At 34.9% G+C, this 27,164-nt stretch overlaps 1 protein-coding gene across 4 annotated transcripts in view; it reads right to left on the bottom strand.

The window, feature by feature from the left end:
• Positions 1 to 6,391: 6,391 nt before the first annotated feature.
• Rgk3 (Rad, Gem/Kir family member 3) overlaps positions 6,392 to 27,164 on the bottom strand; it is a 413,265-nt gene continuing 392,492 nt past the window's right edge. For 2 of the 4 annotated variants that reach the window (XM_067775892.1, XM_067775893.1), the window contains exons 8-10: positions 19,058 to 19,191; positions 16,550 to 16,702; positions 6,392 to 12,941 (exon numbers count right to left, since the gene is read on the bottom strand). In XM_067775892.1, coding sequence (XP_067631993.1) covers positions 12,792 to 12,941; positions 16,550 to 16,702; positions 19,058 to 19,191 — 437 coding nt within the window. In that variant the 3' untranslated portion in view covers positions 6,392 to 12,791. The remainder of the gene's footprint in view (positions 12,942 to 16,549; positions 16,703 to 19,057; positions 19,192 to 27,164) is intronic. The other 2 variants (XR_010951308.1, XM_067775895.1) reach the window with 2 other exon arrangements.

The following is a 27,164-nucleotide window of genomic DNA, read 5'->3' as shown; positions in this document are numbered from 1 at the left end:
ATTTTAAGCTTTTTATTCTCAGCGTGCCTTGCAGACAGAGTATATTAACTTTGATTGGATAGCGGTTGGTTGTATAGGTATAAAGGAATGGAGATAGATATAGACTTCCATATATCAAAATCATCAGTGTCAAAAAAAAAAATGAATTTAGCCATGTCCATCCCTCCGTCCGTCCGTCTGTCCGTTAACACGATAACTTGAGTAAATATTGAGATATCTTCACCAAATTTAGTACACGAGCTTATCTGAACCTAGAATAGATTAGTGTTGAAAATCGGATGAGCGAAATTGGATGATAACCACGCCCACTATTTATATATATTTAACATTTTGCAAAACACAAAAAACCTGATTATTTAGTAAATAATACACCTAGAATGTTGAAAGTTGACGTGTGGACTGATATTGAGACTCTCGATAAAAATTTTAAAAAAATTTTAAAATGGGCGTGGCACCACCCACTTGTGATAAAATCTATTTTACAAATATTATTAATCATAAATCAAAAATCGTTAAACCTATCGTAACAAAATGCGGCAGAGAGGTTGCCTTTACTATAAGGAATGTTTTGAAAAAAAAATTTTTTTTCGAAATCGGTTAAGGACCACACCCACTTTTATATAAAAGATTTTTAAAAGGGTCGTGGACGGATAAAATAAGCTATATCTTTACAAAAAAGGACAATATGTCAATGGTATTTCATTTCCCAAGTGGAACAATAAATAGGACAAACTTCAAATTTAAAAAAATTGGCGTGGCACCGCCCCATTTATGTCTAAGCAATTTTCTATGTTTCGGGAGCCAGAACTTGAAGAAAAATTACGGATCGTAATAACATTGGGTACACAGATTTTCAATATAGCAGGTATATCAGGAAATATTTCTGGAGTAAATGGACGAGATAGGTTAAAGACCACGGCAACTTTTATATGGAAGATTTTTAAAAGGATCGTACACGAAAATAATAAGCTATAACTTAGCAAAAAATAGTTTTGAATCAATGATATTTCACTTATCAAGTTTTATTGTAAGAGCAAACGGGGAGACAATTTTTTTAAAAGGGCGGTGCCACGTGTTATGTAGAAAAGTAATTTATCTGAAATGAAATGTGCAATTGAAGCTCACGCTGAGTGTATGTGACCCGGTCTATGAAAAGGTGGCATATGACTCAAAAAAAGAAGAGCACAAACGTCCTGAAGAAATGCATTGTTTATCTTTAACAGCTGTTCTTCGCAATTTCTTCTTTGAGTCATAAGCCACCTTTTCATAGACCGGGTCACATATAATGTTCGGTTACACCCGAACTTAGACACTTTCACTTGTTTATATTATTTTTAAAACGATTAAATCGTTACAAGCGATTTCTAAGATATCTTGGTTTAAATTTTAGTCCAGATATTTAAAATATACTATTTTGGATGAAAATTTTTTAAACTTTTTTGGTCTATAGTACAAATTATAAACGGATTAACACAACTTTTAATATATGTGGGTTTAAATTTAAGTGCAGAAGTTCATAAAATAGAAATTTTCCGTACTAAAATTTAAACAAAAATATTTCAACTCAAAATCAGTCATAAGAGCTCATTTCATTTAAAACTTCCCAAGGTCTGGTTTTAAAACCAAAATCAGTTTGGTCATTTATGTAGACCACAATGTTAAAGATTTAAAACAAAGTTTTCAACTGTGTATGTAAAGTTGGTCTAAGGTTTAATTTCAATTTAATATGAAAAATTGCTTATAACTAAAACGTAAATTAATTTAGATCTTAAACAACCGGTTACTATGCAAATGTGGAAAAAACGCGTACGATTTTTAGAAAATTCCTGTTTTAAAGTAATTCGTATTGCTGATTGAACGGACTAAGTAAATTTATAGCAACATAATGATTTTTTTTAATTTGATTTTAAGCATATAGGTGTCAAGCGTAGTATAATAGTTTCTACATTTTTAAACTGACTAAATTGCTTTCCCTGTTATTTTGATTGTTGTTTGTATTACTTATTTAAAATTCTTCTAAAATTTATATATATTAATAAATAGTTTGCTCATCTTTATAATGTAGAGCAGGGTTGCTAAATGAATTTTTAGAAAATGAATTAAATCAATTTATGAAAAAGGGGGAAATTAAAATAAAATTTACAAACAAGAATCAATATATTTTATAAATTTTACATAAATAGAAGTGTAGTTGTGGTGTTATGGCCGCGTCAGAATGAACCTTAAGTTATGGTATATATATAAATGTAAATCGGTCGCGTGAACAGGATTAGCTTGGTTTCATTGGGTCACTTGAGGGCAGCGCGCTGCCACAACGTCCATTAAAAAAAAGGCCGTAGACTAGAACAATAAGTTATATTTTAGCAAAAAATAGTTTTATATCAATGATATTTAGCTTACCAAGTTATATTGTAAGAAGAAATAGGGAGACATTTTTTTTTATGGGCGGTGCCACGCCCCTATTCCGATCAAGCATTTCACAGCATTTATAGAGCCTAAAAAAATAAATAAATCCCTCGTAACAAAATTCGAAAAAGTTATTTATCTGAAATGAACTATAGAATTCAAACTCATGCTGAGTTACACCCGAACTTAGACAGCCTTACTTGTTAATTGTGAAAAACGTTGGAAAAGAACCAAACAGTGGCAGAAATAATTTAACTTGCTAAGTGTGAAAGAATTTATAGCTAAAGCAAATGTCAAAGTCCTCTTATTATGTTTATACATGTAGCAAAAGTTGATCATTGTCAACTTTTGTATGTCAGATTGCGCTAGTGTCGCTCGTTCTACCGATCTCCATAAAAAATACGTGCGATCTACTCATCATGCATAAGATTGTGTTAAACGCATCTATATAAAAAAGTTGATTGTGACGCGGCCATTAGGCTGTAATGGTGTAGTGATAACAGTTTCAAAAAATATTTATAGAATAAATAGCAAACTAATAATTTTTTAAGCATTTCTAACCTATTAATTAATTAATTAATTTAAAGTCTATAAATTCCATATAGTACAATTTACAGTTTTTTTAGGATAATTTCAATTTACATAAGTTTTTTCGCTTGAGAAATGGGCACTTTGGCAGAAATGTATAAATAATTTTGTTTTTTTTAAGCAATACAAAATTATAATTTTGTATTTTGACTTATGAATTTTATATTTAGTAACTAATTTAGGGAAGAATATTAGGATAATTTACATTTCAAAATAAAAAAACGAATTTTATTTGTTTAATATTTCTTCCCTTTTATAAAGCTTTGTTTAGCTCTCGATTTTATAGTATGGCACTATTATATACAATTATTAAAAAAAGTTAAGCTTAATATTTTATAAAAAACGAGTTTATTAACTTTTCTAGTTATGTTTAGAATTTCTAGGGGCACTTGGTTTATGGGGCACTAAAAGCTTGATTCAGAAACACCCTCTAAAACCTAGTTTATGGCGTAGTGTGAATATTAGGGTGGTTTTAGAATACAGGGTAGTTTTTTTCTTCGAAATTTGTATGTGCTCACTTCTAGAAATGTTCTGTTAGATATAAAAAAGCAATTTTTAAAGTTTCAGCTCAATCGGAATTCGCTTTCCCGTGCCTAAGAGCCTGGAAATTTGACAAAATCCCAATTTTTACCGAAATTCGAAAATTTTTTGTTTTAACCTGCGATAAAATATCCACATTGCAACAGGTGTATTACTAAGAGAAATAAAATTTAATAGACTTTAAAGTATATAATAACATTTCTTCTCTAAAACTGGACACTTGAAAAGATATTTACCATTTAGTGGATAAAAATTGTTACCTGGTATGGTATTTCGCTGTTCCTCACAATTTCGAAAACAATTCTACGTTTACTGATATCTTACCTTATCCGTAATCAACGGATGCACTTAAGTATCTTTATTTATTATAATAGAAAAAACTGGAAGTTAAGAAATTGTTGTAGTTATGTATTTTCAGTCTTTAATTAATGAATACAATGTTTAACAAAATGGTGAGATGATGGTAGCCATTCTAGAGTTCACATTCGAAGAAAGAATTCATATTAAAAACAAGTAAGGAAGGTTAAGTTCGGGTGTAACCGAACATTACATACTCAGTTGAGAGCTATGGTGACAACATAAGGGAAAATAACCATGTAGGAAAATGAACCGAGGGAAACCCTGGAATGTGTTTGTATGACATGTGTATCAAATGAAAGGCATTAAAGAGTATTTTATGAGGGAGTGGGCCATAGTTCTATAGGTGGACACCATTAGTGGTGGTGTTAATGAGTATTTTAAAAGGGAGTGATCCTTAGTTCCATAGGTGGACGCCGTTTCGAGATATCGCCATAAAGGTGGACCAGGGGTGACCCTAGAATTTGTTTGTACGATATGGGTATCAAATTAAAGGTATTAAAGAGGGTTTTAAAAGGGAGTGGTGGTAGTTATATAGGTGGTCGCCTTTTCGAGATATCGCCATAAAGTTGGACCAGGGGTGACTCTAGAATGCGTTTGTACAATATGGATATCAAACGAAAGGTGTTAGTGAGTATTTTAAAAGGGACTGGGCCTTAGTTCTATAGGTGGACGCCGTTTCGAAATATCGCCATAAAGGTGGACCAGGGGTGACTCTAGAATGTGTTTGTACAATATGGGTATCAAACGAAAGGTGTTAATGAGTATTTTAAAAGGGAGTGGGCCTTAGTTCTATAGGTGGACGCCTTTTCGAGGTATCGCAATAAAAGTGGACCAGGGGTGACTCTAGAATGTGTTTGTACAATATGGGTATCAAACGAAGGGTGTTAATGAGTATTTTAAAAGGGAGTGGGCCTTAGTTCTATAGGTGGACGCCTTTTCGAGGTATCGCAATAAAGTTGGACCAGGGGTGACTCTAGAATGTGTTTGTACAATATGGGTATCAAACGAAAGGTGTTAATGAGTATTTTAAAAGAGAGTGGGCCTTAGTTCTATAGGTGGATGCCTTTTCGAGGTATCGCAATAAAGGTGGAACAGGGGTGACTCTAGAATATGTTTGTACAATATGGGTATCAAACGAAAGGTGTTAATGAGTATTTTAAAAGGGAGTGGGCCTTAGTTCTATAGGTGGACGCCTTTTCGAGGTATCGCAATAAAGTTGGACCAGGGGTGACTCTAGAATGTGTTTGTACAATATGGGTATCAAACGAAAGGTGTTAATGAGTATTTTAAAAGGGAGTGGGCCTTAGTTCTATAGGTGGACGCCTTTTCGAGGTATCGCAATAAAGGTGGACCAGGGGTGACTCTAGAATGTGTTTGTACAATATGGCTACCAAACGAAAGGTGTTAATGAGTATTTGAAAAGGGAGTGGGCCTTAGTTCTATAGGTGGACGCCTTTTCGAGGTATCGCAATAAAGGTGGACCAGGGGTGACTCTAGAATATGTTTGTACAATATGGGTATAAAACGAAAAGTGTTAATGAGTATTTTAAAATGGAGTGGGCCTTAGTTCTATAGGTGGACGCCTTTTCGAGGTATCGCAATAAAGGTGGACCAGGGTTGACTCTAGAATGTGTTTGTACAATATGGGTATCAAACTAAAGGTGTTAATGAGTATTTTTAAAAGGTAGTGGGCCTTAGTTCTATAGGTGGTCGCCTTTTCGAGATATCGCCATAAAGGTGGACCAGGGGTGACTCTAGAACTTGTTTGTACGATATTAGTATCAAATTAAAGGTATTAATGAGCGTTTTAAAAGGGAGTGGTGGTAGTTGTATATGTGAAGGCGTTTTTCAGATATCGACCAAAATGTGGACCAGGGTGACCCAGGACATCATCTGTTGGATACCGCTAATTTTTTTATGTATGTAATACCTGCCAAGATTTCAAGGGTTTTTTATTTCGCCCTGCAGAACTTTTTCATTTTCTTCTACGTAATATGGTAGGTGTCACAACCATTTTACAGAGTTTTTCTAAAGTTATATTTCGCGTCAATAAACCAATCCAATTACCATGTTTCATCCCTTTTTTCGTATTTGGTATAGAATTATGGCATTTTTTCATTTTTCGTAATTTTCGATATCGAAAAAGTGGGCGTGGTCATAGTCGAATTTCGTTCATTTTTTACACCAAGATAAAGTGAGTTCAGATAAGTACGTGAACTAAGTTCAGTAAATATATGTCGATTTTTGCTCAAGTTATCGTGTTAACCGCCATGCGGAAGGACAGACGGACGACTGTGTATAAAAACTGGGCGCGGCTTCAACCGATTTTACCCATTTTCACATAAAACAGTTAGCGTCATAAAATCTATGCCCCTACCAAATTTCAAAAGGATTGGTAAATTTTTGTTCGATTTATGGTATTAAAAGTATCCTAGACAAATTAAATGAAAAAGGGCGGAGCCACGCCCATTTTGAAATTTTCTTTTATTTTTGTATTTTGTTGCACCATATCATTACTGGAGTTGAATTTTGACATAATTTACTTATATACTGTAAAGATATTAAATTTTTTGTTAAAATTTTACTTAAAAAAATTTTTTTTTTAAAGTGGGCATGGTCCTTCTCCGATTTAGCTAATTTTTATTAAGCGAACATATAGTAATAGGAGTAACGTTCCTGCCAAATTTCATCATAATATCTTCAACGAATGCCAAATTACAGCTTGCAAAAGTTTTAAATTACCTTCTTTTAAAAGTCGGCGGTGCCACGCCCATTGTCCAAAATTTTACTAATTTTCTATTCTGCGTCATAAGTTCAACGCACCTACCAAGTTTCATCGCTTTATCTGTCTTTGGTAATGAATTATTGCACTTTTTCGGTTTTTCGAAATTTTCGATATCGAAAAAGTGGGCGTGGTTATAGTCCGATATCGTTCATTTTAAATAGCGATATGAGTGCTCAGGAACCTACATACCAAATTTCATCAAGATATCTCAAAATTTACTCAAGTTATCGTGCGGGCGGGCGGACGGACGGACATGGCTCAATCAAATTTTTTTTCGATCCTGATGATTTTGATATATGGAAGCCTATATCTATTTCGATTCCTTTATACCTGTACCAAAGAGGATAAATACAATAAGAGCCGTCACTCGTTATTTTTTTGGCATTTACTCGATGTATACTGAGTGGTAGTCGCTACTTTTTTTTTGGGCGAGATGTTTATAAATCTCTTCTATACATTTTCGTGGGGTATTTGTGTTTATTTTTCGACTGTATTTAATTAATTTATTTAATTCTCTTTCCAAAAATCACAGTTGCACAAGGGGCCTACACGGCATGGATAAATGCGAGACAATTAAAAATGTCCCTCTCAGAAAACATTCGGCATCAATTTTTTCAATTTCCAGCTAGATACTCGCCACAAAATAACGAGTGACGGCTCTTATTGTATTTATCCTCTTTGCCTGTACAACCAACCGTTATCCAATCAAACTTAATATACTCTGTGAGCTCTGCTCAACTGAGTATAATAAAAGTTAAAAGGATTAAAAAATTAAAAAATATTGATTTTCAATTTCAGTCATCGGATACGGGTTGAGAAAGAGTACATTTTGAAGCATCAGCGTAAATCCGCCGGCAATCCGCCACCACCTGAAGCAAGAATTGGGTCGGCTTCTCGTTTTTTGTAAGAGTGTTATTAAAATCTTGAATTAACTTAACTCTCCTCTCTGCCGTGTCGTTTACTACTTTTATGCTTCTAACAAAACTTTGAAGTTTCGAAAAGTCTTTATTATCAAAACAGCTCATTGGGGCATCTGCCAAAAACTCCGTTCCGACGTTAAAATACTTGAAATACTCGACTTGAGCACTTGATTATTAGATGGTAGTTTATTCCCGATTATTTGCTGAGACGAATGTCCAACTAAGTAAATTCGAGTTTTAGCTCGTAGGCGAACACTAGACGAAGTAGAAGCCATTGGAATTTAATGGAGAAATAAATATCCTGCATTCACTAACATTAAACCGTTCACTAAGCACAAAAAATTAAATGAACATTTCATCTCAAGCTTTTTTATTAGCGTGACGTCAAAAGCCAATAGGAGATTCCCCATTTTAAATGCAAACAAATACAGGGCTGCATGAAAAAAAGTTGATTCAAGAGTCGAATGGTTGCCAACTTTGTTGCATACAATTTTGTACGACCGTTTACACCAGGCAATTTTAAAAATCAACAGGACTGCAAAGTTGGGCAATGTAAATTCCTTTTATGTATAAATATCAAATGAACTAAAATATGCCAGAAGTTTCAAGTATCAATATTCGCATAATTGAATTTTAAAACTATTAGACTATATTCCAGTTGAGTCATAAACTATTGTTTTTTGGACGTTTTTGACTTTATTTTGTATTGTTTTTGTCAAAAAACTCAAGTTTATAGGTCTGTTTAATGAACAAAAAAGTTCAGAGCTGGTTAGAGCAGAGCAGAGTAGGGCAGCTGATAAAATAGATATAGAGCAACTATGAGCAGAAATGACATGAAACATTTTTATTTGGTTTTTTTTTTTGAAATCTTCAAAATTAATGCAAATGCATGTATGCCAAAACATGGTTTTTCTTGCAAGCTATTTTTTTTAGTTTTCAAAAAATTTTTTTTTCTTGACTGACAATTACTTCTCTGCTCTAACTTACTCCACAAAAAAAGCTAGAGCAGAAATTTGTGATCTGGATTACTCTAGTCTTGTTTTGAGCATACTCATGAAACACAAGGTAGAGCAATCTAGAGCAAGAAAAGTGTTCATGAAACACAATTTTGTGAAATAATTCAACCTGGCGTAAGCTAGAGCATCTCAATAAATAAATCTTATGGCTCAGTATGAACGTGGTCTGAGCGTATACGGTGCTAAAAATATGTCATATTAAAAAGTTTTATAGAACATCAATAAACTCGAACTTGACTTGATCAAAATTGTAGGGAACAGTGCAATACCATACCAGGTCACTTCACACGAACTTAATTCATTAAATATTATATATCTATCAAACCACCCATTTTTAAAGGAAAATGTCTATTATATACGTTAAAGTCCATTAAATTTTCTTTCATTTGACAACAGATTTATTTTAACATGTATAATATATTGCAAATGAAAAAAAAAAATTGATTTTTCGCAAAAAATTGTGTCTTGGTCAACTTCAGGGGTCTTTAGGCACGGGAAAGCAAAGTCTGATTGACCTCAAACTTTTACAATTGCATTTTTGCAGTAAACAGCACATTTTAAGAACTGAGCACACCTGTAAAAATTCGAAAAAAAATTTTAAAAACCACCCTAGTGAATATATTTTAAGAACTTTACGCTAGGCTGTAGACTATAAGTTTGGAACGGAAAGATTTAGAGAACTGCCCTACGTTTGATAATTTTCACTTATGTACGTGATTTAAATTTTGGAATATATATGAAATGTAAGTCGATTTAAAAGTTTTTCTCGCATAAACTTTTGGACTTTATTTTCTAGATATGTGAATACATACAATTTGCAGCATGTTGTTGTGTTAATATTCAATAGGTGCTATCGAACGGCTTACTTGGTAGGTGCCGGAGTGCTGTAGAGCTTACGGAGATGTATCTATATCCCTCCGGCAGGTAAGACTAGATGAAGCGGTCTTTTCCTGGGATGTCCTGCTTTGTGACAATTCTTAAAAAACTGTCAGTTCAGCATTTCATTATGCTCGTTTATATTGAGCTCTTATGCCTCACTACAATAGGTGGTGTTCAGAGGTCATAAAAAGACATCATCCCTTGGCTGTACTGAATGCAATAATTTGGCAGGCCTGGCTCCTTGTGTGTTTTTTTAAATCAAGTGACCAAATCGGCGACGCTTAGTAGAGCATCATCTATTATTAGGATATCGTTTAAAAAACGTTCAACGTTCGTCCGTTTGTATCACGATGAACAATATGATAGACAAAGCGATACTCTAAACGATAATATCCGACACTTTTGTTATCTAAGCTAACTTTATCATGAAGATTTGCTTTAAAAGCGAAAACAAAGTAGGAAAACAAATTTGACATTTGCCTTTGTGTGGTTGACGAATAACATAACACTAGACGATAAACAACAACGTAAGGCCGGATTTACATATAGCTCTTGTTGCGTTGCCTCTTCTTGGTGCTTGCACATGGTTCAATTATGTACAGGTTGGCTCATCTCATCAGCTGATTTTATTTATGTCATTGCATGGCCGAAGGGATTGTCAAAAGTAGATGGCAAACTCAAAATGAAACCAACCCATTGGCAACATTTTACTTACACATACAAAAACTGCTAAGTTTTATGTTTCCATTCCATACCATTCGCACCAACACCAATACACAGATTTTGACAATTTGAACAGACATATTTTGTTGCTTTACAGATGAGCCAACCTGTATATAGTTGAACCATGGTGCTTGCATTTATCGGATTGTTGTTGCTACTGTTACTGCAGAAACACTCCCCGAACGTACATATGTACATATATGAGGGTGATCCTTACAAATAAATTTATTTATTTGTCTAGTCTCAGCCTTTAAAACGGTAGTACGAAGGTGTCGAACTAAAGTAGGTATGAAATCATCTATTCTAGAATTGGTTTTTAGATGCGATAAAAATAAGGGAGTTCCGGGACAAAACTATGTATGTTATAATTTTGACCCAGGTATAACGATCTCAAGAGACCAGAGGAGTCTGTTTATTTGATTTAAAAGTGCCACCCTAATGTATATATTAAACATATTTTGTCCGGAGTTGAGTATACAATATGATGGTATGCGATACTGTCGAAAACTATCTATGGTATTTTCCATGGTATCGAATGGTGCCATTATCCATAGATTGTATCTATACTTCTCTAAGACAAACAAATTATAACTGTGTAGCGAACCAGTCTAAAACCCCAATGGAGAGTTACTCTTGCCAAGTTCTCTCGACGACGAACACAGATTATAATCTGACCATAGTTCGCATAATGCTTTCCCTATGAACGCTACAACCGCTCAAAATCAGATGCAATTCTTGGTATACTCTTGAGAAAAGCTCTACGGAAGATTTATGAAAGCTTTTGTTACGTAGATACGCTTTGTAGGTCATATTATACAAAAAAAAAAAAAAAACATTGGTCTTTATGGTTAAACATTATCTTTGATTTAATTCGTGTCTCTATAATATATCTTTATATTATCTTAAGAAATCACTTCAGTTTACATTTCTTATAGCAATTAATAACTATTTTGAAGCACATTTATTTTGATTCTAAAGTTTGATTACATTTACATTAAAGTAATGCTATACTCAAATTTTGTTACCGAATCACCCAGATTTTTAAGAAGTACCATTAGAAATTCCAAATCCTTTGGCAGCGTCCATTTTTTGATTGAATTCATTTTAAGAGATTAAAATAACTGAGCAGTTTTTTTTTAATTTATTGAAATGGCTGAACATACTTCCTCAATTTAGGTATTTAATTTCCGAAATTTGAAATTGTTGAATTTCCTACATTTATGGTAGTATTACATCTTTTATTTTTAATTTTACACATATATATATACATACAGTCATATAATAAAAATTACATGGAAACCGTTTTTGTTCCGAAGGGTATTTGATTTTTTGTAAATTTTAACTTCAAATTCGTATTCTTACTCTATTACTTACATATGTATATAGAAAAATAATATTATTTCAACTGCTGAGAAGAATATCACCCTATCTCCGCTGACCTTTCAAAAACGCCCTATCTCAGAAAACTTTTGAACAACGCCCTGTTTCAGAAATTGGCTGAAGAATGCCTTATAGCTCCGACACATAAGCACTTTTTCATATATGTAGATGAGTTTAACACAAGCTTATGCATTACGGGTAGATTTCACGTATTTTTATGGAGAACGGTAGAATGAGCGACACTGGCGCCATCTGATATTGAAAAGTAGCCATCTCCCAAATTTTGTTCCAAGCAAATCATAAGAAGAATTTGATATTTGCTTTGGCTAAGGGTGTTGGCACACTTTGCAAGTGAAATTATTTTTCCCACTGGTTGGTAAATTTTCTAACATTTTTCGCAATTAAAAACTGCAATATAACAATCGATTACGACACAAAATATGTTAGCAAGTATTTTGGTTGTATAAGGAGAATGTTTATAACAGTGCTTCGCGAAATTTTGTATGTGAATGGGCAAGGCGTAATAAATTTCAATTGCCAAGTCTGAAGTTCCTTCATATTTAAAAACGCAACATCTTGGTTGATTGTAGTGATGTTATTGCAATGCATAAGCTTGTGTTAAACGCATCTATATGAAAAATGTCATTGTGTCACGGCCTTTATCTCAGAATTTGTTTCAAAAACATCCTATCTAATCTTAAATTCAATACATTCTACCAAAAGCTGAGCTGTTTATGAAAAAAGGGCATTCTTAAAATAAATTCTGAGATAGGGTGCTCATGGAGCAAGTGCTGAAGTAGGGTGTTTTTGAAAAATATTCTCAGATGTGGCGTTTTCGAACTGGCAGCCGAGATATGGTGATGTTCTACTCAGCCGTCGATTTATTCTCGTAAAAGAATATTGATTCATGTCACACATAACCTACAATTTTTTATTTATATATATATATACATACAGTTTGATAATATCTTACTATGTAAAATATTTATGTACATTACTAAGTTGATAAACGACATTCTATACTAGTTATATTTGTAAAATTAATTTTAGCGCTACTGGATTAATATTTTAGTAATAAATTTGAATTACATTTGCCGGGCCTTTTGATTATCATCATCTTCAATTCAATCCTTACTTACATTACATTTTTGATTTAGTTCTCATTTTTTGATGCATTGTTTTAATCTTACTGTTTTAAAGTACTTGCAGATTTTCGCAATGTTTAAATTTCGAATCTTCTTTACCCAGTATCCATGTTAGCATTTGACGTGCCTTCATGCTGGCCAATACAACACTGCGACTTTTATACCAATGAGCTGGTGAGGAAGCGCCATCTCGATGTCCCTAAAAATGTATAAAAGAAAAATAACAATAATTAACATATAATTAAAAAAAAGATTCTATAGGATCTGGATAATGAAGAGATATTGTTACCGGTTCGGAATATATATTTACATGGGTGTTTATATATTTTTTAAAATAAGTGTTAAAAAATATTTTTCTAAACTTTGAAATATTATTAATTTTAATAGCCTAAGGACCGTTTTCAACATTCCTAGTTAAGTTGGATGGTAATTGGAGAATATCAGTCCTAAATATAGCTTCATTTAACATTATCGTTTCCCCTAACATACGGTGTCCAACCCCCAATTAAATCGATAATATTTTGTAGAACAAATCGAAAAAATCTATTGTGAATACACGAAGACATACAGGTGATTTTAATTTGCACTTTGGCCTTGCAATTAATCATTGTGAATTCATACAAGTGGCGTATATTTGGAAAGAACGTTCACAATAGTAAGCAGCCTCGACCCAGCTTTCGATTACTTAAATCATTTCCTCTTATCTGACAGTCGATAATAAGTTAGCTTGGAGACAATGAGAATTTCGATAACTTGACTAGCTGAAGATGGTGGAAACGGCCCTAAGGGTGGATGCTTGGTGCGAGGAGAATTTCATAATTTCCATATGCGATACTGATATATTGCAACTATTATTTATTATCAGGATGTGCATTTAATTACTATATACAGATTTTAAATACAAATATGTCATTAATAAAAAAATTTTCTAAGTTATTATTTGGCTCCAATATAAACGCTCCAAATAAATTACAAAATATCCTAACTGCATAACATCCTAACTCCTATAGAAGCTATATTTGGAAATTTTGCAAGTAATTTGTTCTTCTCAATCGATATTTCTGGGTACATTTCTTGAGGTGAGTCATATCGTAATTTCCGGCTGAATTATTTGCTAAAAGGAAGCTTACCGAGAAACATTTTTATAATCAAACCTTTAAATAATTTTTTTGTTTAATATTAAATATAATTCAGTATAAGGTTAATACTTTTTCGCCTCGCCTCTATTGGAAGGCTCAAAACAATACAACATAACAGCTCACCATTCATTCATTCATTATTACCTTCAAATCTATTCAGTATCCATCTCGAAGTTGAGCTAGAGTGACGCGCGTCTACCTTGGGAGACTGCTGTCCTCAACTACGAGTTAAGGACATTTGTTATTGAGAACGGGGTTCAATGAGCATTTATTGGCATAGTAACCTGCCGATGTATCTGAGGACTTTGTTATGCTTTTTTTGTACAAACGGCTGAATGCCGAATTTTTTTAAAGTTCTTACGGAGATGACTCCTTAAGCTCAGCGTTTCATTTCTCTTTATGGGAAGTACTCTCCCCTCACTATCTAAATAATGTTCTCGTGGTACAAGCAGACATATTCCATACATTTGCCCCGTCTACGTACCCTAATTTATTTTTTTTCCTGATGTTTTCTTCATTGGAATGTGCCAAGGCCAGCGAACAATCCACGCTGCTGGTAGTCCTCGGGAGCATTTTATGATCTTTTCGAGATAGCTTAGCGATCATTTCGAGGCTATTTCGAGTTTGTTGTTAAGGTAATATTTGTATTTTACTAGTCGGACCATAGTGAAAAGTGTTTTTGTGACCATTTTGAGGCTATTTCAAGATAGTTTGGCATATCTCGGTATATTGCTCGCGATCACGGGACTGTTTTTGGGATAATTTTGTCGTAATTTCGAGATAGTTTCTGTACTATCTCGGCACTATAATCGGGCCATTTTTTTATGGCTTTCGGGATTATTTTTGGAATGTTTTTGGGTTCATTCCGAAACAATTATGGGAATACTTTCTGAATCATTTCAAGCTTGTTTTAGTGTTCCTTTCAGAATTTGTTTTCATGATCATTCATACATTCTGTTCGAGATAGTTTTGCGACTATCTCCGGGGCATTCTGACACAATTTACGGCTTCATTGAGGGCCTTTTTCGGTATATGTTCGGTATATTTTTCAGGACCATCTATTTCGGGATCATTCCTTGCCCCCAGTTTTATGGCTAAGATGTAACAAAGCAAATTGTATATACATATATATATATATGTGTGTGTGCTTCAAAGTTTAGGGTTTTATTTTACGGATTTAAGGTTTATTGTTATTATGTACTTCAAAACGAATCTTTTCGAATTATGCAATCTTTGAAAAAAAAACTGAACCAAAACTGATAGTTCAACAAAGATTTCGCTCATAATATATGTGATTTGTTGAAATAAAAGTTATAGCTAAACTATGTCCAAAATCGATGCTGTCGATCGAAACCACCTGTTGATTTAACACAGAATGTATGTGCATAACAATTTTTGTTTCAAAAAGTCATGCAAAATTATTAAAAAACAGAGCAGGAAGATCACGCGGTTTTTGAGAATTTGTGACTGTGACTTCTCATTCGCTAGTAGTTTTATCGCTGACTATGATTTAAATCACAGTTCATAATCATACTTACAAATAATCACAATAGAAAAATCATCAGCGACAAACATATGGGCCTCCAAAAATATTATCACAGTTTATGGTTCCTGTGGCCAGAACTGCTGATCGAGACAAAGATGCCGCCACAGTCACACACAGCGGTCGCTGTGATTTACTGCGTTGTTTAAGTCACATACGTCCCATCCTATGAACTAGATTATTATCTGTAAATTTTTCACGTTTCTCTTTTACTTAGTGCTCTAGATATGGTACAAGATGGGTCTGGTTCTAGAAAAAAATATTGGCATCTCTAAAATTGGTTCATAATTACCTATTATTGAAGGGAAACATTTTTATCGGAAATCTAGTTATTTAACTACCGATTAGGAGTTAAGAACGAAAATGAAGTTAATTTCATTAAATGTAAACTAAGTCAATAACTGTATATTATATACATACATATATATATATGTGTGTGTGTATGTATCTGTAATAACAATGAGTTAATACTTAGAATAGATAAAATATTTAAAACAGGGAATATTTATAGACACACTAAGCAGGGAATTAAGAAATATTTTGCTAACTAATTATATAGTATGGTTATAGTTGGTTACACTTAGTGATTGAAAGTAAGTAAATATGTGGTAGTTTTCTACACGGTCAAAAATTTTAGTTAATTTTTTAAACCTAGCAAAGTTTACTGTTGATTTTGAGCTGTTTTTTAATACTTTTAAAACCACTAAAGAGTTTTAAGCAGTTCGATGAAAAGTTTAAAAATAAAACCAAAAAGTTTTACCCGTACCGCGTTTCTTTAACTTGTTTGGTCTATATTATAAACTATGGACAATAAACTCAATTTTAAGTATGAAAGTTTGAAAAATTTTAAGTTTCTGTACTAGAATTTAAACCCAAATATACTTAAAACTGGGTTTATAGTCCATGTATTATAATATATGTATGTAAACCAAACAAGTTTAAAAACGCGGTACGAGTAACACCTTTTGGTTTAATGCATTAATTGAAATGAGCTCGTTTCGTTTTAAACTTTGCAAGGTCTGCATTTAAAACCAAAAAAAGTTTGGTCCTATATGTAGATCAAAAAGTTTAGATTTAAACCAAAATTTTCAACACTGCAGAAGTTTTCTTTTAAGTTTTACTCACCAAGTTCTCAGAATTTTTCCCATTAACACAATTACCACCATTGTGCTCTAAAGCTTGATCAATAACTTTTTCTCTTTCAATATTTTTATTGTCTTTGTATTTGTGTTTATCTTTGGATTTTTTAGAACCAGTACGTAAAGTACCATCTGGATTCTGTTACGAAAAGTGTACGAATTATACAATAAAGTAGTATAGAAAGTCAGTTCATTGATTATTGCGAGGAAGGGATTTGAATTTTTACGAGGGCAAGGTTAAAATTAAAAACCGGTTAAGTTGGTAATTGTGGCATCGATGGTGAGAATGCGTGAATGACAGTGCGGTTGTAATGGTAATGTTATTGACGGGTATTTGGTTAAATGCGAATCGTTTTTTCAGTGGTACGATAGAGATCGGGAGATTGTAATACAGAAATGATTTTATGAAACATTATGTATTAATCAAAATCAAAAGAAAACATATAATGCAGATAGCAAAAAAAAAGAAAGAACCATCAAATTCAAAACATATTTTCATTATTAATGATAACAAAGTTGATAGTTAGTAATATTGGCAGCCCACAATTGATAATAATGATGATCGTATGAAGTAGCATATATGGATGACATAGCGGTCAATTAACGGCGATTTACGACAGCATGATGAATAATGAAGTAGAAGAGCAAGAAGAATAACAAGCATTAATTATTTAAAAAAAAAAAAAAAATTAATTAAATATGTAGAATGTATGAATTTGTGAAGATTTAAGTTATGTAAATGTAAATGTATTTGTGTATAAGTATATCCACCGACGAGCAAAAAAAAAAAAAAATAATAATTACAGCAAACATGATTTGTAAATTTTATTTTTTTTATTTTTGCTTTCGTTAATTAAAAAAACAAGCGAGGACGGGACTGTCTTCGGCTCATACCCTTCATCAATGAAGCTGAACAATAATGTGTTTAAATTTCAAATATTTATAAAATCTGACCAATCAGTTGCATGTGATACTTATATGTTATATATACGAGCGAAATTGAAGATTTTATCAGACAATAATGTATGCTTTACATTTAAATATCCCGTGAGCTACTCGCTTTCAAAATTAGGAAGAAATTACGCTAAACCTTTAATCTGAACAATCGGTTTTCTGGAATAGAAACTATATACTAGCAGACCCGGCGGACGTTGCTCTGCCCTAGCTTTGGTCTATCTGCATAGCTTTTAAGCAGTTTTTACCTCTTACTCTCCCTGCCCCTCTCTCTCCCCTTATTCTTTGTCTTTTTATTCACTCTTCCCTCTACCTTTCTCTTTTTCAGCCGTCCTTTCTCCCTCTCCGTCTTTTCCTTCACTTCTTTTGCTCCATCTATCCATATCTCTCTATCTTCTTCCAACTCTATCTCTTTCTCCTTCTCTTTTCTTTTCTCTCTAGTTCTTCTTGTTTTTCTCCATACTTTTCCCCCCAGTCCCAGTCTCACCCCAAGTTCAAGTTCCAGTCCCAATCCCAGCACCAGTCCCAGCCGCAGCCCCAGTCCCAGTCCCAGTCCCAGTCTCTGTGCCACTCCCAGTCCCAGTCGCAGCCCTAGTCCAAGTGCTAGTCTCAATCGGTACCTGCTCCATTTCCCGAAAAAGAGTGCCATAAATAATAATCTATGCAAAGGGATACCTATATGTCCAGTTTCAGGTAAATCGAGGATCGATAGGAAGCTTTTCAGTTTGGTGGTTAAACAAACTTCTGGTAACACAATGGACTCATTCACTCTATGTGAGGTGTTTTTGGACCAGCTAGTTGAACCTTGCGTTAACCTGGGCCCGTATGAAGTGTTACGATCCGTGATCGAAACTCATTTTTTTAAATAACAGTAGCTCTGAAATGGTGTATCAGATTAATGCCATATGCGAACTAGCGAGAAATAGTACTCGTTAGATATTCAACTTAATATAATTATTACTAATAGTTTGACAGTTGCATAGTTGCTTGAGTGAAAATGGGTTTCAGTCACTGCGCTTAACACGTGCCTTGGTTTGTACGAAGATTTTTCGAAAAAGTTTTCTAATTTTTTTCAACTGGCAAAAACTAAAAAACTGTATGATCAAATAATTTATAAAACTGTAAATAAAAATTTGGAAATTTTCATTTAAATTTTTATAAATTTCTTGAAATTCGAAAATTTTCGTAAAACGCTTCAAAATTGGGTTACAGACATCCATTCATAAAAATTTGGTTTTTATATTCACAAAAATATAAAAATTAAAAACAATAGCTTATACAACTTTTAATAAATTTTTGCTCTTCCCTTTTTGCTCGCAGGTATGTAGATATTTTCCGACCACTGAAGCAACTACTTTTTTTTTGATTTTCGGGCGTTGATCTCAAAACCTTGCCAATTTAATCATAAATATTTATGAACAGCCCCTGTAACTAGCGATTTTCTTTTAAATATTTTTTCTACGTACGCTCACACAAATTCATACAATTTCTTAAGATTACACGTTATCGCATACTATTTAACTTGGTGTTGAACACTTACATGCAATAAATTTTGATCCTTTTTGAGACGAATTTGTGTCAAAGTACCAGCCAATAAGTCGTCACAGTTGTGATTGATGCCAGCCGAGACTTCGATGAATTTGGCGCCAAAAGTGCAAGCTACGCACTTGCCATCTGTCAATACAGAAAAAAAATAAGAAAAGAATATACGAAATTCTTTGAGACAAAGTGAAAATTTGAAATTATGTACACAAACTTTGATTTCTTTTGCTGTTTCAAAGGACTTTTCGCAGGGCATTTGTTGGCAATGTATACTTGATATTCTGATTCTGCTTCTAAGGTCAGATTTCACATATTTAGTTTTTATACCCAGCTGTACTTGTACACAGGGTATTATAACTTTCATTGGATTACGGTTGGTTGTACAGGTATAAAGGAATCGAGATAGATATATACTTCCATATATCGAAATCATCAGCATCGAAAAAAAATTTGATTGAGCCATGTCCGTGCGTCCGTCTGTCCGTTAACACGATAACTTTAGTAAATATTCAGATATCTTCACCAAATTTGGTACACCGGCTTATCTGGAATAGATTGGTATTGAAAATGAGCGAAATCGGATGATAACCACGCCCACTTTTATATATATAACATTTTGGAAAACACAAAAAAACCTGATTATTTAATAAATAATATACCTAGAACGTTGAAATTTGACGTGTGGAGTGATATTGCGACTCTTGAAAAAATTTGAAACATTTTCTTTTAATGGGCGTGGCACCGCCCACTTCTGATAAAATCAATTTTACAAATATTATTAATCATAAATCAAAAATCTTTAAACCTATCGTAACAAAATTCGGCAGAGTGGTTGCCTTTACTATAAGGAACGAAACTGGTTAAGGAGACTGTAATATATACATATATGATAGCATAAGTGATTAATTTGGATACAAGGAAACTTCATTTCATCAGCTTCAGAGATCAGAATTTCTCCAGCAGAAAAGCTGGCACATATTTATAAGATTTTACAGCAAAATATGTAAGATCAAAGTCAGGTTTCAGTGAAAAGCAAGACTTTGTAAGTGAGATCCTAGCTCGTAAGGAACATCACAGTAAATTTTGTGTTTAATAATACTCTTACATTCTGGTAATACAAGGTAGTGCAAGGATCCAAAATAAGTTTTTTGAAAAGGGAGCGGAACTTCGATTTCTCTAAAATTGTTTCAAAAATTTCCCATAAGAAATCGATTTTGAGAGATGATGTACTTCTTCTCTAAACTACAATTTCCGAATACTTAGCTTACTAGGCTTCAGTCACGACGTTTTTTAGTGCTTCACGTCGTCGACTAAAATGTCGTTAGAGAAATACGGATATGTTGGGAGAACCTAATACCAAGACACTGAGTGCAGTGTTTTCGTCATTATTTTGCCCTTATCCTTCGAAATCTTCTCTTGAACTAATGTCGTTTTAGTCCCAGTTCTACGCCCAGTAGCTTTTATACGGTTCAAGGCATGGCGAATTAAAAGATATCAGTGCATTGGTAAAACTAGGGGTCAAAATGGGCATAGCTGTACAGGCTAACGGATGGATGTACGAAAATTTCTCAGCCATAAGGGAAGGTTTTTTCGGAGCCATTCGAGTCGAAGCTAAGTTTTGGATATGGTGACTCTTCATGCGACTTTATTTACCCGCAGAAAATACTTTAACCAACACGTCCTACCTGTCCTGATATATTGTGAGGAGGCACGGATGTTTCCAATATAATGAATGCGAAAAGTGTCCTTTCAACACTTATATAGATATCTGTGCAAATGCTAGCTTGAGAGAGTATAATAATTACCTGCAGTGCGACCACATACAAACACCCTTTGAGTCCCAAACATTTTTTATGCTTATGGTTTTTTAATTACTTTTGCAAATGCTTAAATGAATGCGATATTCTTTATTACTTCGGCGTTCTGTATAATGTAGTTCGAACATTTTCGAATCCTTTCGAAAGTATTGGGTCTACGTTTGCATATTTTGTTATTTTTATATGAACTAAGCGGGGATTGCCCTCATTGCTTTTAAATGTATGAAAATATTTATTGAAGCGATTTTTAATTTATTTAATAATTTTTGAAAATTTTAAACAACTTGACATGAGGACGGACAAGGCGATAGCCGTTTCGATTATAACTTGTAAATCTTTTGAAGCCCTTTTTTCCAAGGAGTGGGATTTGACCGCGCAATCCTACGATGGTTGAAGTGTTACCAACGCTTGTTGTTGTAAACTAGCATTTACATGCGACAAAAATTAATAGCACACTACCAAAAATTAAATCACATCAACAAATATTTATTTATAGATAATACAAACATAAATATTTTTATTTTGACTGATAAGTGCATTATAACCCTATCTCAGCTGACATTTGGTTTATGGCCTATCTCAGCATAAATTCAATATTTTTTGATGTGAGCTGAAACATTAATGAAACAAATTTTGAAATGGGACGTTCAGTCGAGATAGGGTAATATTCCACTCAGCAGTCGATTTATAATAAAACCCTCCAATTAAGCTTCCATCGATTCTTGTACAAATTTTAGAACTCTTGCATTATTCAAACTTGTATATAAGCCCGGATAATTGCAGTTCCCACAACCTACTCCAAATGATGCCACCGTACACATTTTTTTATTCACAACGCCCGGTGCTCCACCATCTCCATCACATGTATAAGTTTGACGTCCAGCACAAATCATTGATGATGGTATTTCTCTATTTACCTTAAGATACTTAGTACCACAATCCCGGCTTGATACTATTTTCAGGACAGTAGTTCGGAGATATGCTGAAGGCTCAAAGCGTGCACGTGTTGCACCCCATCCACTAACTTCAATTTCTGTGTTTTCACTTAAATCAGTATCGCAAAGCTCAATTGGTTTTATTTCATTACTCTCGATAAAGGGTGAGCGCAATTTAATAGCAGCTATATTCATATGAAAAGTTTTCTCATTATAAGTAGGCGGAATAATGAAACGCTGTGCCGTGCGGGTTTCTCCACCAGCGTACATATTGATTGCACCAGCTATAACTGTAACCCACTTCTCTTCTCCTCTTTTGTGTTTCACGCAATGTGCGGCTGTAATTACTGTATTCATATTGACCAATGAGCCAGAGCAGAAATACTTGGAAGAATGATGTAATGAAACCATATGTGGCTTATCGTTTATATCCGAAATCTTGCCATCAAAAATGCGGAATCGCGAACTCGCATCGCTCAAAAGACAACTCAGCAAGACTGACATAAGTGCCAGATAATTGCTTAAATTCATTGGAAGTTTGGACTTCTTGCACATATTGGTAAGTACTTAAAACAATAAAGCTCTTGTGGGCGCTATTTATACCTTTACTAAAGTTTCAGAAATTTTAAAAATCAGGTGAACGAACAGTTTTTTGCTCCACCAAAATGACAAGTTGAAGATAATTATCTATATTCCAGCGAAAAAAATGAGCGCGTGTATTTTCACAGTTAAACTATGTTATTCATCACATGATGACGTATATTTAATGATTAAATATGGAAAAGTACACGTGCCCCACTAATTGAGTTCCATTTGTTCCCAAACCAATTATGTGATCTATTGTATACTGCCGCAAAACCAGAGTAAATAGGGAAAAATACACGGACCCCACTAATCAAGTTCTATTTGTTGCCAATCTAATTATGTGTCTATTGTATACTGCCATAAGACCAGAGTTGGAACATTGCCCGAAGTTAAGTGGGCTAAGAAAATCAAGATCTTGTGTTAAGTATAAGTGAGATATTAATTTGTTAATGTTATGTTATGTCTGTTCATTTTTCATATATAAATAAAATTTAGTGATTACTAGACGACTTTTATAGGAGAAATTCAATGGTACAATGGGGTTAATTTGATGAGCTGCACCAAAAACGCGACTTTAGAATGCCTGCAGAGAGTTGCTCCAGACCTTCAAAGACATGAAAGCGCAAACTTGAAAGTGGTGGATAGCATACCAAAGATGAAAGTTTGTATACCGCGTGTGGTGAAGTCAGAGGATACACCGGATTGGAAGGTGTAACATGTATCTCGACACAAGGGCAAATGACGAGGACATAGGCGCAGTGGTGGAGATGTTGGGCGAGGACAATCATATCAACGGCACTGTCTACCTTGAAAATGAGCACAATATACTAAAAGCAGGGGTTGGCAGGAAGAGACCTCGAGAACCTGGAACTACCATCAAAAGACGAGGATATAGACGTAGAGGCGGCGGTGCTGGTAGCGGTCAAACACTTCAATGATGCGACGAGTCGTAAAAATAACGATAAGAGGCTACCAGCAGAGAAGGTGGTGAGAGATCTCCATAGCGTGAAATCAGCGGCCAAATCCATTGCGTGAGCGCAGTGGCGGGACATATGTAGGGACAAACAGCTCAATCGAGCTGCGAGTCTTACAGATAAACTATTGAGCACATTTAATTGGCGCCGAATGATCTTCTCCTGACTCTTGAGGGGGGTTTGTTTAATGTGGCTCTGATACAGGAGTCATGACTTTTATCTTGAGATAAAGTTTCTAGACTCAGCGCGATGATGCAGCGTTTACTATGCAAAAACTGAAAGAAGTTTTAAAGCTGCAGTCATGGCGATAAAACACCGTGAGGAAGACCGGGGCAACCAAAAGAGGTTATCATCGTAAAGAGGCTAGAGGAGTGGAGCAATCTCTTATCAAAAGCGCTGACAGCTGCGTACAACATAACTTGTCCTCTGAGATGATTCAAGGAAAAATCGAAGCCGCCATGGTGAAGTGAAGAGTTTTTTCAAGGCAACTAAAGGGCGATTTACCACTGCTTCTCATGCGCATTTCTCTGCGCTCCCTTTCGGCATGCATCAATCACGTCATCACTAGAAACGTCAGTTTACTGACCGCAGTCCAATATTGTATGTCTCTGAACATTAGGGGAACTTATTTCCTAAAGGAAGGCTCGTATCCAAAAACTCACTGTACAAAGGGTCTTTCGCTGTGAAATATAGGGCATTCAAATATTAAGTGTTCTGCGTTTTCCAATTCGGTAGGACAGTGTGGGCAGAAATGATCCTCCCCCTCTATCCCTCGCTTTCCAAATTAACATGAATGTTCAGCGTCCTTTCCTCAATTCTTGCCACCTAACTAATGTTCGTGACCTTGCGCTTTTCTTGGCATCTTCAAATGGTCGGCCGATTCCAATTCCATATAGATCGGCTATTTCAATTGACAGTAGATCTACTGAGACTTTATGAGATAAAATTGGAATACGTCGTCGGACACCGACCGATAAGCACATGCTTTACGTATAGCAGTAATACGGTAGGCTGCTAGTATATCTTTTAGGTGGATCATTTTAGATCCGTGCCATATAACATTATCGAGCTGGTTACGTTGCATAAAAGCTAACGGGTAGCTTCGCCTAGGTCGCTGATGTTGGGCATTATTCTCGTTAGGTCTCCACTAACTCTAGATACTTTCTCTCCCTCTGCCCTTAAGTGCTCCTTAACAGTGAGCTTTGAGTCAATATTTACTCTGAAATATTTCAGGAAAGACTTTGACTTTGTTATATAATTTCTTGTTGTTACTAACTCATCCACAGTCCGCTTTGAGGTCGTCAAAATCACTTCTGTTGTACTGCTAGTTATTTCCAGCTCCATGTTCGCCAGCCATTTCTTTATTCTTCTCTCGGCGTCATTACATAATGCTTGGAGCAGGTCCAGTTTCATAGTCACTGCCTCTACGACAATATCATCTGCATAGGCGGAAATTTGCATGCCTCCGGGAAGGTCGATTTGTTGCACACCGTCATACTACATAGCGGTGCTTCTGGAACATATCTCTGAACGGCACCGCCAATGATGTTGTGCTTTATTGGTCCCTCGTCCGTATCAAAGACTAGTACGCTGTTGCTAAAATAAAAAAAAATACTAAAAAGAGGCTGTTGCGCTCGTCTAGCACCTCTACGATGCTAATCTCCTTAGGTTACCCCACTCTTCCTCATGGTGTTTCCTCACCATGACTGCAGTTTTAAACCTATTTCCAGTCTTTGCTTAATAAACGCTGAATCCGCAACCTTTGCTAAAGATGAAAGCCTGAAAGCTCCTGTATCAGAGCCACATCAAACAAACTCCCATCAAGAGTCAGGAGGAGATCGTTCGGTGCCAATTAACTGTGTTAAATAGTTTATCTGTATAAATTGCAGCGCCATTGAACTGTTGGTCTCTATATTCTCCGCAATGGATTTTTGCCGTGGATTTCAGGCTCTGCATATCCGTTTCCACCTTCGGTAGTATCTTTTGGTTAATTTAACGACTCGCAGCATCGTTGAACTATTTGTCCACAACCAGCACCGCCGTCTCTACGCTATACTCGCGTCATTTGACGCTAGTTCAGGGTTCTCGAGATTTCTTTCTGTCTCCACTACTTTTAGCATATTATGCTTATTTTCAAGATTGACAGAAGCATTAGTAAGGTTGTCCTCGTCCAAAATCTCCACCAATACGCCTCTATTCTCGTCGTTTGCCGCTAATTTCAGGGTGTCGGAGTCCGTTTACACCACCCCTTTTGAGCGTATTGGGGTTTTTGTCCTTAGGACCGCACTTTCTAAGGCGCCAGTAAATACTGCCAGTGCATCATGACATTCTCCCCAGCTGTAACTGCAACACATCCTCGTATTATTTATTAAATTGGAGAATACAATTATGGCCCCCGTCCGTGGGTCTAGATACATGTAACACCTTCCAATCCGTTGTATCCTCTGACTTCACCACACGTGATATCCAAACTTTCATCTTTGGTATAGTGGGTATCGGTGCTATATCCACCACCTTCAAGCTTGCGCTTTCATGTTTTAAAGGTCTGGAGAAACTCTCTTCTGGCATTCTAAAGTCGCGCTTTTAGTGCAGCTCATAATTTTAACCCTATTGTACTATTGAATTTCTAAACCCCCCATAAAATTCGTTTAGTAATCATAAAATTTTATTTACATTTGCATTTTGAACATTGAACAGACCCTTAAATCCATAACAAATTAAAGTTACCTAAACTTAACACAAGATGTTGATTATCTTAGCCCACTTAACTTCGAGCAGTGTTCCAACTCTGGTTTTATGGCAGTATACAATAGACCATATAATTAGTTTGGGAACAAACAGAACTTAATTAGTGTGGCACGTGTACTTTTCCGTATTTAATCATTAAATATACGACCATGGGATTAATAACATAGTTCAACTGTGAAAATACATATACATATTGTTACGAATATTAGCAAAACTAAGGAGTGCTGCCAGCTCTAAGCCGATCTAAGCAGTGACGTGAATGCACATCAATAATTCAATCAGTATGTATCTACATAAACGAATCAATAATTGCGTCTACACATATGTACACATTCCGACGAGCAACATTTACATACAAGGCAGCGAGAGATGAGATGTCACACACAGATGAATTTACTTATACGCTTATGTGTGTGAGTGAGACTGTAAACTACAAACACATGCATATACCTTATCTGAGTTGTCACAAGAGAGAGCAATAATTTGTGCACGTAGTTGTGGCTGGCGATTTTGTAGCCGAAACAACTAGTAACTTCTGGAAATCGAAGAGCCTAGAAGTATGCAGCGTAAACTATAAAAGCGGCGCCAGCGAGTAAGAAGTAATTCAGTTTGATTTGAGTTGTCAAGCAGTTGCGATTAAGACGATATCTAGCGAGCAATAGCAGTACTATTTTGAATAGTAGAGTTTCATTGAGCTATCAGTCAGTGTGGTTATTAAGCAAGCTATTCGTTGCACAGTTGAGTGTATTGTGAAGTACCTTAATAAAGGCCATTTTGCATTATTACAAATTGGAGTTATTTATTCAACAGTTTAGTGATTTGAACTTAGCAGAGGATTGCAAATAAGAGGAGTTGCAAGTAAATTCGTTACAATTGGTGTCAGAAGAGGAATTGTTGAATAAATTCTGAAGATTGGGAATACAACTTGGACATGGCAAAGTTCAGTGAATTGAAGATCCAGCAACTGAAAAAGGAGTTGGAAAACCGGGGATTAAATACAACTGGGAATAAGATCGAACTTCAAGCACGGCTACGAGAGGTAATGG

The sequence above is a fragment of the Eurosta solidaginis genome, chromosome 3 (genome assembly GCF_040869045.1).
Source record: "Eurosta solidaginis isolate ZX-2024a chromosome 3, ASM4086904v1, whole genome shotgun sequence".
Taxonomy (NCBI): Eukaryota; Metazoa; Arthropoda; class Insecta; order Diptera; family Tephritidae; genus Eurosta; species Eurosta solidaginis.
Note: the sequence above shows the minus strand (reverse complement) of the source record. Positions and strands in the feature narration are given on the sequence as shown.